The sequence below is a fragment of the Lytechinus pictus genome, chromosome 14 (genome assembly GCF_037042905.1).
Source record: "Lytechinus pictus isolate F3 Inbred chromosome 14, Lp3.0, whole genome shotgun sequence".
Taxonomy (NCBI): domain Eukaryota; kingdom Metazoa; phylum Echinodermata; class Echinoidea; order Temnopleuroida; family Toxopneustidae; genus Lytechinus; species Lytechinus pictus.
The window spans coordinates 11,359,194-11,375,660 of NC_087258.1; the positions used below are offsets into that span (position 1 = coordinate 11,359,194).

The 16,467-nt window shown below is 35.5% G+C and overlaps 1 protein-coding gene across 2 annotated transcripts in view; it reads left to right on the top strand.

Annotated features, from left to right (window-relative positions):
* The window catches only part of LOC129276639 (segment polarity protein dishevelled homolog DVL-3-like), a 30,776-nt gene extending 15,555 nt beyond the window's left edge, over positions 1–15,221 (top strand). The window contains exons 11-16 of one of the 2 annotated variants that reach the window (XM_054913030.2): positions 279–413; positions 1,208–1,375; positions 1,873–2,088; positions 4,163–4,669; positions 8,098–8,163; positions 10,320–15,221. In XM_054913030.2, the coding sequence (XP_054769005.2) occupies positions 279–413; positions 1,208–1,375; positions 1,873–2,088; positions 4,163–4,669; positions 8,098–8,132 (1,061 nt within the window). In that variant the 3' untranslated portion in view covers positions 8,133–8,163; positions 10,320–15,221. The remainder of the gene's footprint in view (positions 1–278; positions 414–1,207; positions 1,376–1,872; positions 2,089–4,162; positions 4,670–8,097; positions 8,164–10,319) is intronic. The other variant, XM_054913031.2, reaches the window with a different exon arrangement.
* The last annotated feature ends 1,246 nt before the right edge of the window (positions 15,222–16,467 follow it).

Here is a 16,467-nt window from a genome sequence, read left to right on the forward strand (position 1 = left end):
CCGTCAGGTAGGAGAATGGTTGATAAAATAGGTAGGGGATCAGAAAGTGGTGGTAGAAGTCAATAGGAGATGAGGAGGGGAGGGACAGATAAGGGGGATGGTAGGTATGTTAGGGCAATGGAAACTACACCTATGTCAAGATTAGGGGATGTCTAAAGACAAATATATTTGTAGGAGCAATTGGATAACACCATTTTACATCAAATGGACATTACACATAATGGGATCATTTTATCATCTTGCTGTCCATTGTTTTACTTTCCTTTTAAATCCTATAGGGTTAGAAGACTTTGGTCGACTGACCTTAAACACGGACATGACGACCATCGCCAGGGCAATGGCAGCCCCGGACTCCGGCCTCGATATTAGGGATAGAATGTGGCTCAAAATCACCATCTCAAGCGCTTTCATAGGTAGGTATCGAGTTCTTGAGCCATAGACTACAGTGTAGGGCTACCTCAAGAGAAATGCAAGAAATACCAGCACTCCTCAAACTTGAAATGAAGTGTTAATAAGGACATCACAAAAGTTTTGTGAGCATGATTCCAGTGCTCACAGTTTCATCTGATGTCAACCCCACAAAAATTATGACTCGAACTCGTTGAGAGTGTAAGATATGAACAGGGAATTTGTTGTTGATTGCAGGGATTTTCTTCGGGGTCAGATTTCCTTATTTCTGTCAGTTTGTTGCTTCGGATATTGGAATTGGGACTAAGAACCAGTGTGGCTATTTTCTTGAAATCAAGAATGAGTGGGGAAGAAGTGTCTAATGAAGAATGGCTGTGATGAGGCATGGGATGTGTTATATACTGCATGAAACAAGGAATTTTAAGTCCAACTCTTTGGGAGACGGATACTTCTACCTAATGTGGACTATTGACAGATCACAAATTAAGAAGGCTTAGTGTGCATGACACCCATGGACAGATTTATTGCGGAACGGCAAATAATTTCTTTTTTTCGGGAGGGGGGGGGGTTCACAAATTTTTTATCGTCTGACGAAAAATTGTTAAATTGCCGTCGTGCATAGTCTTATTGATTAGTACATGCAGTAGAGCACTTTTCACGAGCATGATGTGCCCAATGCACCTATGAGTTACATACATTTGCAACTGGAGGTTAATTACAACTTTTAAATCTTTGTGAAACGTCTTCAAATCCTTTTTAAGTTCATTGAACAACGCTCTTCTCTAATTGTTTGTTTCAGGTTCTGATGTAGTAGAATGGCTATTCACGCATGTAGAAGGCTTTCAAGACAGGAGAGAAGCGAGGAAGTATGCCTGTAACCTCTTAAAAGCTGGCTTCATCAGACATACAGTCAACAAGATCACTTTCTCAGAGCAGTGCTACTATGTCTTTGGTGACCTTTGCGGAAGTAAGTCTCTCTGATCAGTCTGTTTTGTAATGTTATAGATAGTGCTACTATGTCTTTGGTGTCCTTTGCGGAAGTTTCCTTGATCAATGTGTTGTATAATGTAATAATATGATAATTATACTTGCTTGTATGGCACTTATCACTTACTTTATCAGAAGTCTCCGATTGCTCTACGATAATGAGGAGTAATTTTCCTGGCAGTAACAGAGCAGCTTTTATGTCCTTCTGCATTTCATGGAATAAGTTTCAAATGAATAATAAGATTTTGTGCCAGTGAAGTGTCTAATATATTACAAGGGTAATTTGTGTAGAGAATTGAAATGTTGATTTTAGTGCTAGTTTTATTTGATGTGATGTAAATCATCTTCATCTGATTATTTGTTGATAATCATACACTTTTAACAATATGCTCAAAATAGTCCAATCCCATTTGAATCTTTTAAATGTTTTTTTTTTTGCTTTATCTTAACTGGTGGTGTTTTTCTTCTCTTCTCCAGACCTAGCCTCTCTTTCCTTAGGAGACGAAGCCTCCGAGGCGGACAGGGACACGCTAGCGCCCCTACCCCAGCAGGGCCACTGGATGCCCCCGCCACCCCTCCCCACTGCACCCCCTATGCCTTATCAGATGCCCCCAGGGGTCCCGGGCTACACAAGCTTCGACACGGCAAGTTACACAAGCTTTGGTGCCACAAGCATAGGCAGTGGTAGCGGAGGTAAGTTTATAATGAAGAAGCATATCTAAGGGAATCCCGGTATTCGGAATAAAAAAACATGACTTTTTTTTTAAAAGGCAAAAGAAAAGTGTGTAAATAAAAACTTTGGGCCCCTTTGGCATCCGGGGAGGAGGGGGGGGGGGGAATTTTAATAGGACATTCCTCCTTCCAAAATATTGTAATACATAATTTTCTCTTTTTTATGGAAGGGGGGGGGGGGGGTGTCACAGAAATTTAGAGGAGAAAGTGGCCCCTTGTGGTTCCCCCACTTCTGGTTGATCCTGGATCCGCCACTGATCAAGCTTGTATGAGTATACAGATATCATCCATCATTGAGGGCATTGACAGAAATATTAAAGGAGAAATATATTGATTATGAATGTGGTCTTATTATATATCAATGGAAAGGTAATGATGTGGGGATTATCAGTGGGTCATTAAAAAAAATAATGAAAATAATAAAGGTGAAAATCGCCGATTAAAAAACGCTAAAATGCCTCTCTGAAATATGCCTCGCATCGGTCTCTGAATTGACTCGAATTTGATGACTTCACTGTCTGTACGAGAGGCGTGATTGGCTCTCCCACGTGAAGCTCCACTTGCATGCAAAACCTGTTGCGAGGGTACGTTTTCTCCACACTGTCACTGAATACTTTTACATCTAATTTTAATTTACCTCAACGTTTTCCTTCAAAAAAGGTTTTATCGTAATTCAAAAAATAATACAAGATGTTACTATATTTTTATATAGATAGATAATTCCCGGAGTTTCGTAATTTTGTCAAATTAATGAGATAAAAATTACATCAAACAGAACGAGTGACAATCTATCCCAGCCACATGAAATTTATCGTCGGTGCATATCGTCTGCTGCTATTCGTTGATTTGCCTTCAGGTTCGGATTATATTCACTTGTTTGTAAGTACAGTTATATCATTATTTTCCTTCTTCATAGTCACAGAGGTAAGAGACTTTGTCTGGACAGTGTGGTAATTCATTTTCATGAATTCAATTTGGCCCGCGCGGTGTAGCTAGCACTTTTAGCAGCTACATGAGTTGGTAGCGAATCGGCATGTGATCGTGTTGCAAGTTGAATTGTCCGACTCATCATCATCGGCGTAATTCCCCCAATTTACCTCCAACTATGTCACTTTGTTGTTCATTTCATCATCATTCTCCTCATCTTCAAAATCATCAATTTGAAAATCCAAATCTAGATAAAATTCTGGGTTTTCTTTCATTTCGGGATCGAAGTATTGAGTGACAATGTGGAGAAAACGTACCCTCGCAACAGGTTTTGCATGCAAGTGGAGCTTCACGTGGGAGAGCCAATCACGCCTCTTGTACAGACAGTGACGTCATAAAAAATCCCCAATTTCGCGAACATAATTCTGCGTGTTTGAAGCATTCAGAGAGAGAACTTTAAACTATTAATTAACTGAGTTTCATCGGTCTCCATGATAAATGATGTACACCATCGTGTTCTTCTTATTTTCTCCTTTAATTTGATATATGATTCTCCATTTTTACGATTTTCAATATATTTCTACTTTAAGCTGTTTTAATAACAAGTTTTGATGTTGGCCCTTATGTTTCCAACTAGTAGAGTTTGAGGTTATTTGTCAGGAATGATGAAGTTGTAAAACACAGAGATGAGTATATCTAGGAATAACTCCTCAAGAGCTCCAGAAATTCTTGGTATCGATCGTGTGATTTATTGATTGCAAACTGGGTTGTAGCTCAGCAGCTGAAAGTTGGTGGAATTCACCTAATAATGACAATAAGAATAATGTTATTCTGTTCTTGAATAGCGCATACCACGTTGTCATCTGATGTATCTATGTGGTTCCAAAGAACTTTGTGTATTGATATTATATAAATTTAAAAAGAGCAGTATATTCTATGGCAATGCAAAATATCTGATATGCTAAATCATCTACCTATACATAATAAAATTGCAAGTATAGGCATTGCAATGTTAGCAAATATTACATTTGCAAATTACTATTCAGCTTGGAAAGGGTTCAGTAAACAGGCACTTCACTGATTTTTTTCCTGATATTTTGTGTTCTAGGAAGCAGTGATTCTGGTCATAGCCAAGATAAGATAGCCAAAGCATTGGCATCCAAAGGAGGATCAGGAAGCAAAGGAAGCGGTAGTGAGTCTTCCGACCAAGCATCTACCGTCGCCGGAGACATCCCTCCTGCCCTTATGGGTAGCATGCAGGGCATTGGACCCCCGTCCGTCACGAACACCGGTATGATGGCCCCTGGTGGTGCCCCCGGTGGTAGCATCGGTGCCCTATCCAACCACGGCATCGGTCCCCCGTCGATAGGAGGACAGCATCACAGCATCGGCTTCGGATCTTCCTCTGGAATCCATCAAGGGATCGGCCCGCAGCAAGTGCTGGTCGGACCCCCGCATCACCAAACCCAAGGCATCGGACCCGCCCAAGGCATCGGTCCCCCAAGCCAAGGTGGGCCACCTGTCATGGTACCAATGATGCCTAGACAACTCGGTAGTGTGCCTGAGGATCTATCCGGCAGCAGACAGTCTTTCCGCATGGCTATGGGAAACCCTTGTGAGTTCTTTGTCGATGTCATGTAACACAACATCCTAATGGACTACCCCCAAACCAGCTAGACTAAATCCCTTATATATATATGTTTATCCTAGCGTCATTTACTGATGACACCTTTTGCTTGTACCATATAAATATATTATCTATCTGTGTGTTTTTTGTTTGCGTTGTAGCGAGCATGCCTCTTTCGCTTTTATATGTTTATGTTAAGCCGATAAGTTTGATAAGGGCATAGAGCTAATATATCAAAAAAAAAAGAATCCCTAGATGATAGTTGAGCTTCTTGTGCAATGTTGTATGGTCTTGAAAGAAAATTCACTTGTGTATTTAAATGCTTATATTTTTGTTGCGATAAGCAGTATTCTGTCAAAGTTAGTTTCTTTATTCAATATGTGACTCGTTAACTGTATCAAAGCCATTCTCTGAATAATTTATTGCGAGATGAAACTGAAAAGGACATGAACTATACATATTTGCGATCACAACCTTGCATAAATTCAATCAATAAGTCGGCAATAATAATCTCACGCTTATGGAAAAATACAGTATGTTTAAAAATACTCGACAATCTCGTGAAAATATACTAAAAGCTTTTTGAAATGCATGCTTAGAAGATGTTTACCATTGGAATATTTTGGAAGGATTCAAACATGTACAAAACTTAATGAAGTAAAGTGCATGATATCATACATCTACATAAAATTACTGACTGTTGTAGAATCTTTTTTCTATAAATATGCTTTCTTTAGCAGAATTTTTAAGTAATCTAGGAGCCAGTAATGCAACAGTTTGAAATGAAAGAAAATGAAATGTCTTTCAAGTCAAGTGATATAGTGGTGTGAAAAAAAATCATGTGTTATTGTAAATTTTGTAAAGATTACATTTTTGGTAATCTTTAAATCATGTGATTATACCATTGTTTTGAGAGAATTTTGGATTGTTATAATCTGTGATCTTTCGCAACTTTAAAATACATATAAGAAATGATTCAGGGATTTTATATATCGATTGCGAAAGTACTTGTCCATGAAAATATGGTCAGTTTTGCCTCAGAAATTAGATAATTTGGGATATGACAGTTAGCATGTTCTTTGTCGATGTCATGTAACACAACATCCTAATGGACTACCCCCAAACCAGCTAGACTAAATCCCTTATATATATATGTTTATCCTAGCGTCATTTACTGATGACACCTTTTGCTTGTACCATATAAATATATTATCTATCTGTGTGTTTTTTGTTTGCGTTGTAGCGAGCATGCCTCTTTCGCTTTTATATGTTTATGTTAAGCCGATAAGTTTGATAAGGGCATAGAGCTAATATATCAAAAAAAAAAGAATCCCTAGATGATAGTTGAGCTTCTTGTGCAATGTTGTATGGTCTTGAAAGAAAATTCACTTGTGTATTTAAATGCTTATATTTTTGTTGCGATAAGCAGTATTCTGTCAAAGTTAGTTTCTTTATTCAATATGTGACTCGTTAACTGTATCAAAGCCATTCTCTGAATAATTTATTGCGAGATGAAACTGAAAAGGACATGAACTATACATATTTGCGATCACAACCTTGCATAAATTCAATCAATAAGTCGGCAATAATAATCTCACGCTTATGGAAAAATACAGTATGTTTAAAAATACTCGACAATCTCGTGAAAATATACTAAAAGCTTTTTGAAATGCATGCTTAGAAGATGTTTACCATTGGAATATTTTGGAAGGATTCAAACATGTACAAAACTTAATGAAGTAAAGTGCATGATATCATACATCTACATAAAATTACTGACTGTTGTAGAATCTTTTTTCTATAAATATGCTTTCTTTAGCAGAATTTTTAAGTAATCTAGGAGCCAGTAATGCAACAGTTTGAAATGAAAGAAAATGAAATGTCTTTCAAGTCAAGTGATATAGTGGTGTGAAAAAAAATCATGTGTTATTGTAAATTTTGTAAAGATTACATTTTTGGTAATCTTTAAATCATGTGATTATACCATTGTTTTGAGAGAATTTTGGATTGTTATAATCTGTGATCTTTCGCAACTTTAAAATACATATAAGAAATGATTCAGGGATTTTATATATCGATTGCGAAAGTACTTGTCCATGAAAATATGGTCAGTTTTGCCTCAGAAATTAGATAATTTGGGATATGACAGTTAGCATGTTTATCGTTTGAGTCATGATCTTAGCTCTCTTTTCGTACTTTCTGTCTTTAATACGATGCCTTTGGAAAAAAAATTATATTTTCACTGAAGTACATGTAATATGGATTTCCTTTAAAAATTGAAAATGACTAGGGAAACAGAAAAAAAAAGCTTTGATAATGGAGTAAAAGCTGAGTTTTGGATGTTGTATTTGCATGCAGCCAGTGTATTTTGTGATTGCTGTAAGTCCCATATGTTTATTTTGATGTATTGTTTGATTTTCCCTCCTCACATACACGTACACCTTCCCATATGTGCACCCTACCCTACCATTCTCTAACGCCCACTCTCTTATCCCTCATGGCATTTATGATCATACCAGCATATTATCAATCTTATTTTCTGTTTCTGGAAGTGATCTAACCGTTCTTTAATAAAAAAATACACATTCTTTCTTTCTGTGGATACATGTCTGCACTTTACAAACCCCTGTTATGTTACTACTGGCACCTGTGTTGATGTGTTTTGTTTATACCCGTTAACATTAACTTTTACAGTATAGATCTGATTCTGTGTCGTTACTGAAAATCCCTGACGATAATTATGATAGAATAATGGAAGATAATACTTTGCTAAAAGAGACTTTATGTTACTTGTTTATTCATATGATATGCGAGTTTAAATTAAATTAATGATCCTTCTACTACAGTTTAAATGATAAAGAACATCTTAATTCATTTGAAGAGATTCCTTTGACATTGCATTAAAGCTTGTATTTTGTTTGCAAATTTGTTTTGCCCCATGTTCAAAATTTGTATCACAATGTATGTAGGAAAATTTGTAGATGGTGATATGCATCTACATTGAATAGTTCAATTAGATTTTTATCTTTTGGGAGGATAAAATGAAAGAAAGCAGTTTCACTTAATGTCCAACAAGCAAAAAACATTAAGAAGGAAATGTGTATCCTAAATCTTTAAATCTTGTCATTTTGGACATACATGTAATTTGTCAATGGTATTGAATTCTTGACTTTTCTTTTAAAAAAAAAAAAAAAAATTGCCAAGAAATTATGTCAAGTAAATTTATTTACTTGACAAACTTCATACTTAGATTTTTTATAATTGAAATAATTTATACTTAACATAATTAGCTTAATGCTTAATGCTAATGCGTAGTGCTTGTGATACTGATACAGATTTAAGATGTGTGTTTTATTTTTGTTAAAGTCCACCATATCCCATTTTATCTCTCTCTCTCTTTCTCTCTCACCCCCTAGATTTTGATGATTCGGTCAGCGTGACACTTCTGTGAAGTGCGGAAATTTTGAAATCATTTTAATTAGGTACAGTAATGTTTGATCAATGAAAGATGTGTTGCACTTTGCTTAGATGGCAAAAATACCCAGCTGTTTTTAATAGAATTTACAAGTGAACTTCATATATCTACATATAGTTGGGGGCTGGGTAGGGAAGAGAATAGTCATGGAGAAATAATTCACACAAGCAGTCTCATTAAATTGTGTTTTCTTGGGGATTTAGTAAATGAATGTATGATTTTAAAAATCATTATTAGGTTTAAGTGTTTAGTACCACTTTGTGTTTGTGTTGATTTATTTTCTTTGATCATGAATTTTGAGTTGTGAGTTATCAGATTGTAATATGATTGAAACTTCAGTTTCAGATCAAGCATGAAGTTTGCAACTAGAGTTAAAAATCATGTTGCAGTTTTGTTTCTTCATCCTTTGAGAAATAAGAGAAGATAGGAATTCGAAGTTGAAACTTTGGCAGGCTTCTACTTTACATTTTGTGGTAGTGTTTTTTTTTAAGGAGTCTTGAATTGCAAATATGCAACAAATCACGGGGTACAAGTTCACTTTGCAATGTAGTCGCAGCTATTGATTATTGGTTGGTCGTTTAAAAGAGTTGGAGCATGAACATCATCAAATAATCACCATCAATGCTTGCATGATTGTATCACATTAAAGTTTAATCATTTTATTGGTTGCTTGCCCCCAGTGCACCCCTCTCCCCCTTCCCCAACCACAAAGCCTTCCTGCTCTACCACACAGTACCTGCAATGCATGGCTCATTTTTAGCCCAGTTATTCAGTAACTTGAAAACTCGATATAATTACGTTGAAATACTAGTATGATATTTCATGTATACTTTGAGAGATATTATGCCATTTTGTAACTTCATTGGTAAACATACATGCACTCTTCATCGTCACAATCATGGCTAGTCACGAATCGCCAGAACTAACCCATTTTTGCAATGATCATACTACATGCAGTCATTTCCCAGGTATGATACGGTGGAATTTTAATACATTCATGTATATTGCATCACTGTTGCCATGACGATGAAAATACAGCATGTAAATGGACAGAAAGTGAACCATTTTCTGATGGATGTTTCAATTGGGGTATATTCATTTGGTCAACAAGCATTTGGTCTAATATTGCCATTTGGTCTACATTACACAACTTCTCATTTTTAGTCTAACGCCCAATTTCCTATTCTACTAATTTATTTTGCACTACAGGTACATGTATATCAAATGAAAATTGGATTCATAAACAGTTCATCTAACTATATAGACTAACGGGGTGTTGCATGAAACTTAAAGTTGATCGCAAGTCAATTTCAGGTCCACAAATCAATTGAAAGTCGTGCATTCCATTGCAAATTTGCATTTAATTGATGGTCTGCTTCCTGCATCAACAAGTACAGATTTACTGGCTTTAGTTATGATTGATATATCACTTGTAAATTTGCATCTGAAATTTACGATTGATTGCAAATATTTTCTTGAAACCGCCCCTGAGTGGTGTTAAACCAAGTACATATCAGACAAGATGGTAAATGGACTTGTGGGTGGTCACGGTCTAGTGGTTCTGACTCGAGAGGGTCGTGGGTTCAAATTCTAGTCATGGCGTGTTTTCCTTCTGCAAGAATTTCATCCGCACTGTGCTGCACTCGACCCAGGTGAAGTGGATGGGTACCTGGCTGGAATAATTTAATGCACTGAGCACCAGTGAAAAAGGGGTAGCTTAAGTTAGAGGGGAAATTCACCCTGGCAAACAGATTGTTGTAAATATGGCAGAAAAAAAAAAAAAATATTTGTGAAGGTGTGAGAAAAATCCATCAAAGATTAAGAAAGTTATTAGAATTATATGTTTTTATTTGATTTGGGGGGTAAGACATGTTTAATGAGACCAAATGGAAAGTGGACCAACTGGGTGTAGATCAAGTGGCATTTTACCATTTCAATCATATGCACACTACTTTGACATATCAACCATACTAACACATCATCTCAAAATTCATTCAAAATGACTGCTTGCAAACATAATTAAATCATTGTAAAACAGGACAAGGCTAAATTACTGAGAGAATTTTCCCATTAAGACTAGATCAAACTAAGTGGATACATTTTCAATGATCCCAAACTATGTGATTATTTTTGTGTGTTTTGCCTCCCAATTTTTCCCCTTAGGACGCTAAAGTCTTGCGAATTTATAGAAGCAGCCCCCCTGCCGCGAGCAAGCTGGAACGATGCACCACGAGCTCGTGTCACCCCGTCAGCCCCGCTGCTCTCCCGCACGATCTCCTGTACGAAGCACATTGGTCTGTAACTGTAAACCTCAGCTGTTAATCGTTCAAATGGAAAAAAAATATAGATGAAGAAATGCTTTCTGCTTGATCAACGACAAGTTGTTTAAACTTGATTGAGATTCATTTTAAGTTGGTTGACTGTTGGAGTTTTGTTTTAGATGTTACATTGCTGACAGATTGTTTTTGTTTTTAATTGGAAAGTGTTTTAATATCCGAGCATGGCTTGGCCATTTGCTTTGTTTCAATGTTTTAATTTGTGTTTCACAAGAAGTTTTTTTGTCTGGTGTTTTATTCAACTCATAATTCTCACTTCCGTGTTGTGTTTTGGATGGTTTGCATTGTAACAGTATTCACTCTTTTTTGCAAAAATCAATCATTTTATTTTTGTCTTTGTTTTCTCATTTCTTCTATCTTCCCTCTCATTGATTTCATTCATTCTTTTTTCTTCGTTTCTTTCTATATATATATTTCTTTGTTTTATATTGCTTTGTTTCTTTTTCCTTTTATTTCTTTCTTTACTCTTTTCGATCTTTCTTTTCTATCCTTTCTCTTTCTGTGTCATATGAATTCACTCTCAACATGTATCTTTCTTCATTTATTTATTTGTTTTTTGTTTATTTTGGTCATCCACAATTTTCCCATTTTGATTAATATTTTCTGTGCCAAACATTAGCTTTGCATGATACATCAATGATGTAATCATTTTTTAATCATAAGGGAATAGTCATGCCCATCAAGGTGAAATATATTTCTGCATCTTTTTATTAGAAAATTTAAGGGAAAATGAATGAGAATGCGGAAGGAATGTAATGTTCTTTCTTCATGACTTCTCTGTCCCCCTTTATTATTCTTAAGTCACTTTATTTAATCCCCCCGTTGGTTGCATCTTACTTTTATTTCATATCGCCAATTACGATGGCCATTGGCTTCTAAATATCACCTTTAAAGACCACAATGGACACCCAAAAAACTATACATCATTGGAAACGTATGAAGAAGCATTGTTTGTAGCTTATTACCTTTCCAAATGTGTATAATTTATTAATTTTGTCTTTTTTGTGTCTGATATGGTTATAGTTGTTGAGAGGGGGCAAGAATATCCCCCTGCTTCTTGTGTGATCATCCAAAAAAATTATCCCTCCCTTTTCACTTAATTAAACTGCTCTATTGCTGTATTCATTCATTTAAATGTTCTTTCATTCATATTCATGGAGTCTCCCGTTTTCATGTATTCATTAGTGATTTTTTTTTGGTATTCATTTATGTATTTGGTCATGCATTCATCAATGCATTAGTTAAATCCATTCATTTATGCATTCAAATAAAATGCATTCATCTTTGCATTTAAACATTGAATGAATTTCAAAAGGAAATCATGCCAGTAGGTTCATGTTTAAAGTCCTGTATTCATTGGCGAAAGATATTCACTTCAATTTCCGTATGATAGTATTTATAAGTAATCAAAGCTTCAGTTAATTTCAAGGATGGATAAAGGAAGGCTGGATAATCCATGATTTAACAGTACTACAATAAATCCAAAGATTACATTCATTAATGAAGCCATTTTTATTTCTTAAACTTTATCATCAAGGTAATCAAGTATTTTGTCAATTCTTATTTCTGTCCATCCCTTTCGCTCATCCTTAATTTAATGGGTCTTCTGACTTGTTTGTTCAAATCCAAAATATAGAACTATTAGTGATTGGTTGCTATGGTAACCAAGTGAATTCATACAGCATCTGTTTTGCTTGGATAACTGTACGACTCAATTTTCTTGTTGCAAAGTATTAGTTGGGTATTTCAGTTGTTAATGAATGAGAATGTTGATACATTGCTTGGTGTAAGCTTGAGTCTGAGTGAATAAAACATCCATTAATGATAACATCAATGATAGAAGGGCTGAACAGCCAATCAAGTAGTTACAATCGATGGTAATTACTATCAACTCTACATGTATGTTTTGTGCAATGGCACTTTGCATGTGATTTCTCAAAAAAATTGATTTGTTTTCGCTGACAGCCTACTGAAATATTAATAACAAAAATGATAATAGGTCCATTTTGTAGTGCAGCTACTATTCATATTGTTACTCTGGCTGTAGCTGAGCTACCATGGGTGCTAAGGCCCCCATTCCACAGAAGGGAGACCTTTGAAAGACCAAAAATTGGCAAGGTCTTACAGCAGTCTCCAAGATCATTGTAATTGGTCATCTTTGCGGAATGGCTCGGAAAGACCCCTCTAAGAACTCTGACAGACTGATTGGTACTTCTTGTCTGACTTGGTTTAAACTAGTCCTATAGAGATCTTTCAGTCATCTTTCAGAGATCATTTATGCAACAAGTGATCTTTCAGAATTCTCTCCATGGAAGACTTTTCCTGGTCTTTCAATGATGTTTAAATAATCTCTCCTGGAGTCTTTCGGCGATCTCTGAAAAAATCTTGAGAGACTGTCTAAAGATCATGGAAAAACTAATAAGAACTTTGAAAGTTCAGACTGAGAGACCACTGAAAGACCATCAAAAGACCATCAAAAGACCTTCCTGAAAGACTGTTTTGAACCGTTTCAAAAAGTTTTGGAGATCATAGAGACCACAAAGAAAACTGAAAGATCAATCAGGAATCGTGAAGGACCTCAGAGATCTTTGAAAGTTCATTGGAAGACATTTGAAAGATCAAGCAAGTTTCATGGTCTTTCAGTGGTCTTTCAGAGATCTTGCTCTCTGTGGAATGGGGTTTTTAAAACATTCAAGGGATAAATCCTACCAGATACCCATTCACCTCACCTGTGTTAGGTGCAGCACAATGTGGAAGAGTTTATTGCTTAAGGAAATAAACGCCTGGAGGGAATGTGTTTCCTGGCAATGGCTGCTTTTACATTTCTTTGTTCAGCAAGTCTTGGAATAAACAAGATTTCTTTCAGGCCTCTAAAATTTATGCATTTTAAAAGCAGAATATTATTTCTTATGATTTCTTTGACATTTCAATGTTTCCATCAGGTTGGAAAAGAACAGTAGGCCTATATTTACAAATATTTTTACTTGGGGGTGGGGGGAGCTTTGAGTATTTTTTCTTAAATATTGGCAAATACCAGGTATTTTCTTTTATCTGGGAGGTATGAAAATGCCTAGTGCTGTAAAGTGATTAGCAATGTTTGTTACAGAAACATGATTGAAGTTTGCAGTAAATATTAAAGAAATTCAATATGCAATTTCTTTAGGGGTAAAGTATCTGGTGCTGTATTTGCTCTTGAAAGTTGAGGTACACAGTCTCCTGCGTTACAATTCTCAGCTTAGTCGCCCGTTATCTCTTAGTAATTGCTGATTAGCCAACAGGAACACCGAACCCCTTAGTTGACGGATTTTAGGATATTGATAAGAAAATGCATTTAGAAAATTTGTACCGACGAGTAAAAGTCGTATTGTGAGTATAAAAGAAATTACAATCATGACCTCCAAATGATTAAATTAGGATGATTAAAAAAAAAAAACACCGAATAGTAGATAAATCGTTGTTTCAAGTCAATAATAAATGGTTGTCAAATTAAAAACTGGAAATTTTTTAATTGAGTGGCTTTTCACCAATTATGCATCCAAGTCTTTTGGTAACTGAAATTATTTTGGAATGAATGACTGCGGGTTCCGAGTTGAATTTGTTGTTCTCATACTTACAGTTTATCATGATATTATCGAAAGTAATATATTTTTTATGCCTTTCTCCAACTACAGGTTGGTGCTGGGGGCATTTTAAAAAATAAATACACTTGTTAGTTTAGTGGTTGCCATGTTTGTGTGTTATTGTTTGCATCAAGTGTCAAAATGCCACTATTTTGGACAAGTCTCAATCTACGAGATGGCTGATAGATACATGTTGGTTTTTAAACTAATGAAGAAAAGGATCATGCAAATATTAGAGTAATTTAAAAACAAATTACATCCAAGATTTTTAAATTTTAATAGTTGATTATAGGATTCTGTGATTTTTAGTGTGAATTTATTGGACCAAGAACAATGCAGAATTCACAGATGAAAAATATATATACAGGTATCATACAAAAATGGTCTTGGCTTTTCAACCTATATTTGTATTCAAACCATTGAGCACTGCATTCTGTGGCTCCCATAGAACTTGTACAGGGACCAACCTGTTCCAGTAGGCAATGGGTTAATAGAAAATATATGTGTATTTTGAAAATTAAATTATTGTGTATCTTGCATAAATTATTCAAACATTTGTCTTGTATTGAAGCAGAGGCAACATCATACCCCACAGAAGATAATGCTCATTTATAGACGCATATTTGTTGCATGTATTCTGTGGTTTGGAGCTTTAAAAGAAATCACGTAGAGTAGAATCTTAAAAGCAACAAACATAAAAAAAAAAGAAACTCATGTAAATTAATATTATTTAAAGAAAATATGTGTTGTACATTATTAGCATTGTTTCATTTTATTAGAAGCATGGAATAGATGAATCAGAAGATGAAAAAAAGAAATGCTTCAAATTTTTGTAAAGTGTATATTAAGCAACTTTTTGTGTATGTAGAGAGAGTACTAGTCGGTATTATTGTACTATGCCATTGTTACTGTATTTAAAACGTGCTGCCTATACGGTCAGGTACTCACCATGCATTTTTTTAATGTACAGATGAACGAGTCTGGAGATTAAATGATTTTTTTGTTTTGTTTAAATGCCAAATTGTCACCTTTCTCTCGTGGTAATTTCACTAGCGATTTTATCATTGATTTATCCTGACTCTAATAAAAACTAGATATCAACAACAAAAGGATGGTTTGTTTTTGTTAATTTGTTATATGGGATAGATATTGCCATATTAGAGAGTTTTGTTGTACAGGGAAATTGTGAAAGTGCAAGATGAAGAGAAGGAAAGGAAACCCAGGAAGGATTGGGGGACAGAGAGAGAGAGAAAGAAGAGGGGAGGGGGAGTAGGAGAGAGTGAGTATGGGAGGAAAAGAAGATTAGGGGAGAAATGGAGAGAGATATATAGAGGAAGATAGAAATATGGAGAGTAGGAGAGAGGAAAAAAGTGGGGGGGGGTGTTGAGTAATAAGATGGAGGAAGGAGACAAAGGGGTAAAAGACAGTAAAAAAAAAGAAAGAAGAAATTATGGAAAGCCATAGGAAGTGGGATGAATGAATGAGATGGAGAGAGCTATTTACAGTTATTGCTCCATGGTAATAGAAGCAATGACCATGTAGAAATGATAATGATAAACTCCTGAAAATAATATTGAAACTACTAGAAGTAAGCAGCTTATTCCATAAACAGGTAACTCTACCTAAGTCAACCTTCCATAAGTCAAATAATCGCGTAAGTCAAAGCAATTTTTTAGACCAGGGCTCCGTAACACAAAGATTAGCGATCAATCGCTAAATGAACTGACCAATATCAATGTTACACGTGCATTTGGTTTAAAATACTGACCAGGGACCAATCAGTGCGGTTCTTTCATATTTGCAATCCATCGCAAACCTTTGTGTTACGGAGCCCAGATTATTGAAAATGTTATATACCTCTTCTAAATTGAATTTTTCCCAAGTCGAACATATTTCTCTGGTCCCAAGAGATTTGACTTAGGCAGAGTTACGTGTATAACAATAAGATTAATGTATTCCACACACTAATGGAATTGTGTACATTGTAAACGACACACAACATAACACCTTTTGTGGATAAAGGGACACATCCCACGGTCACAAAGCCATTTAATCATAAATAATCTCACATATACAGATAAATATGGCATCGATCATATCATGGGCGCAAGCAAAGCGAATATAAACCATTCTCAGAAGGCATTCTAATAATAATTAAAAAAAAATGAAATCTTAAGTTGGTAACTTAAATATGAAGATACAATTCATCATGGACCCATTTCATGAAGGAATATGATCATGGTAACTTTGCCATTATGGTTATTATCAACCATGGTAACCGGGATCAGCAACCAATGTGAATCAAGTTTTCCATGGTGGTTACCATCATAGAAAAATACTAGTAATCACAATCAG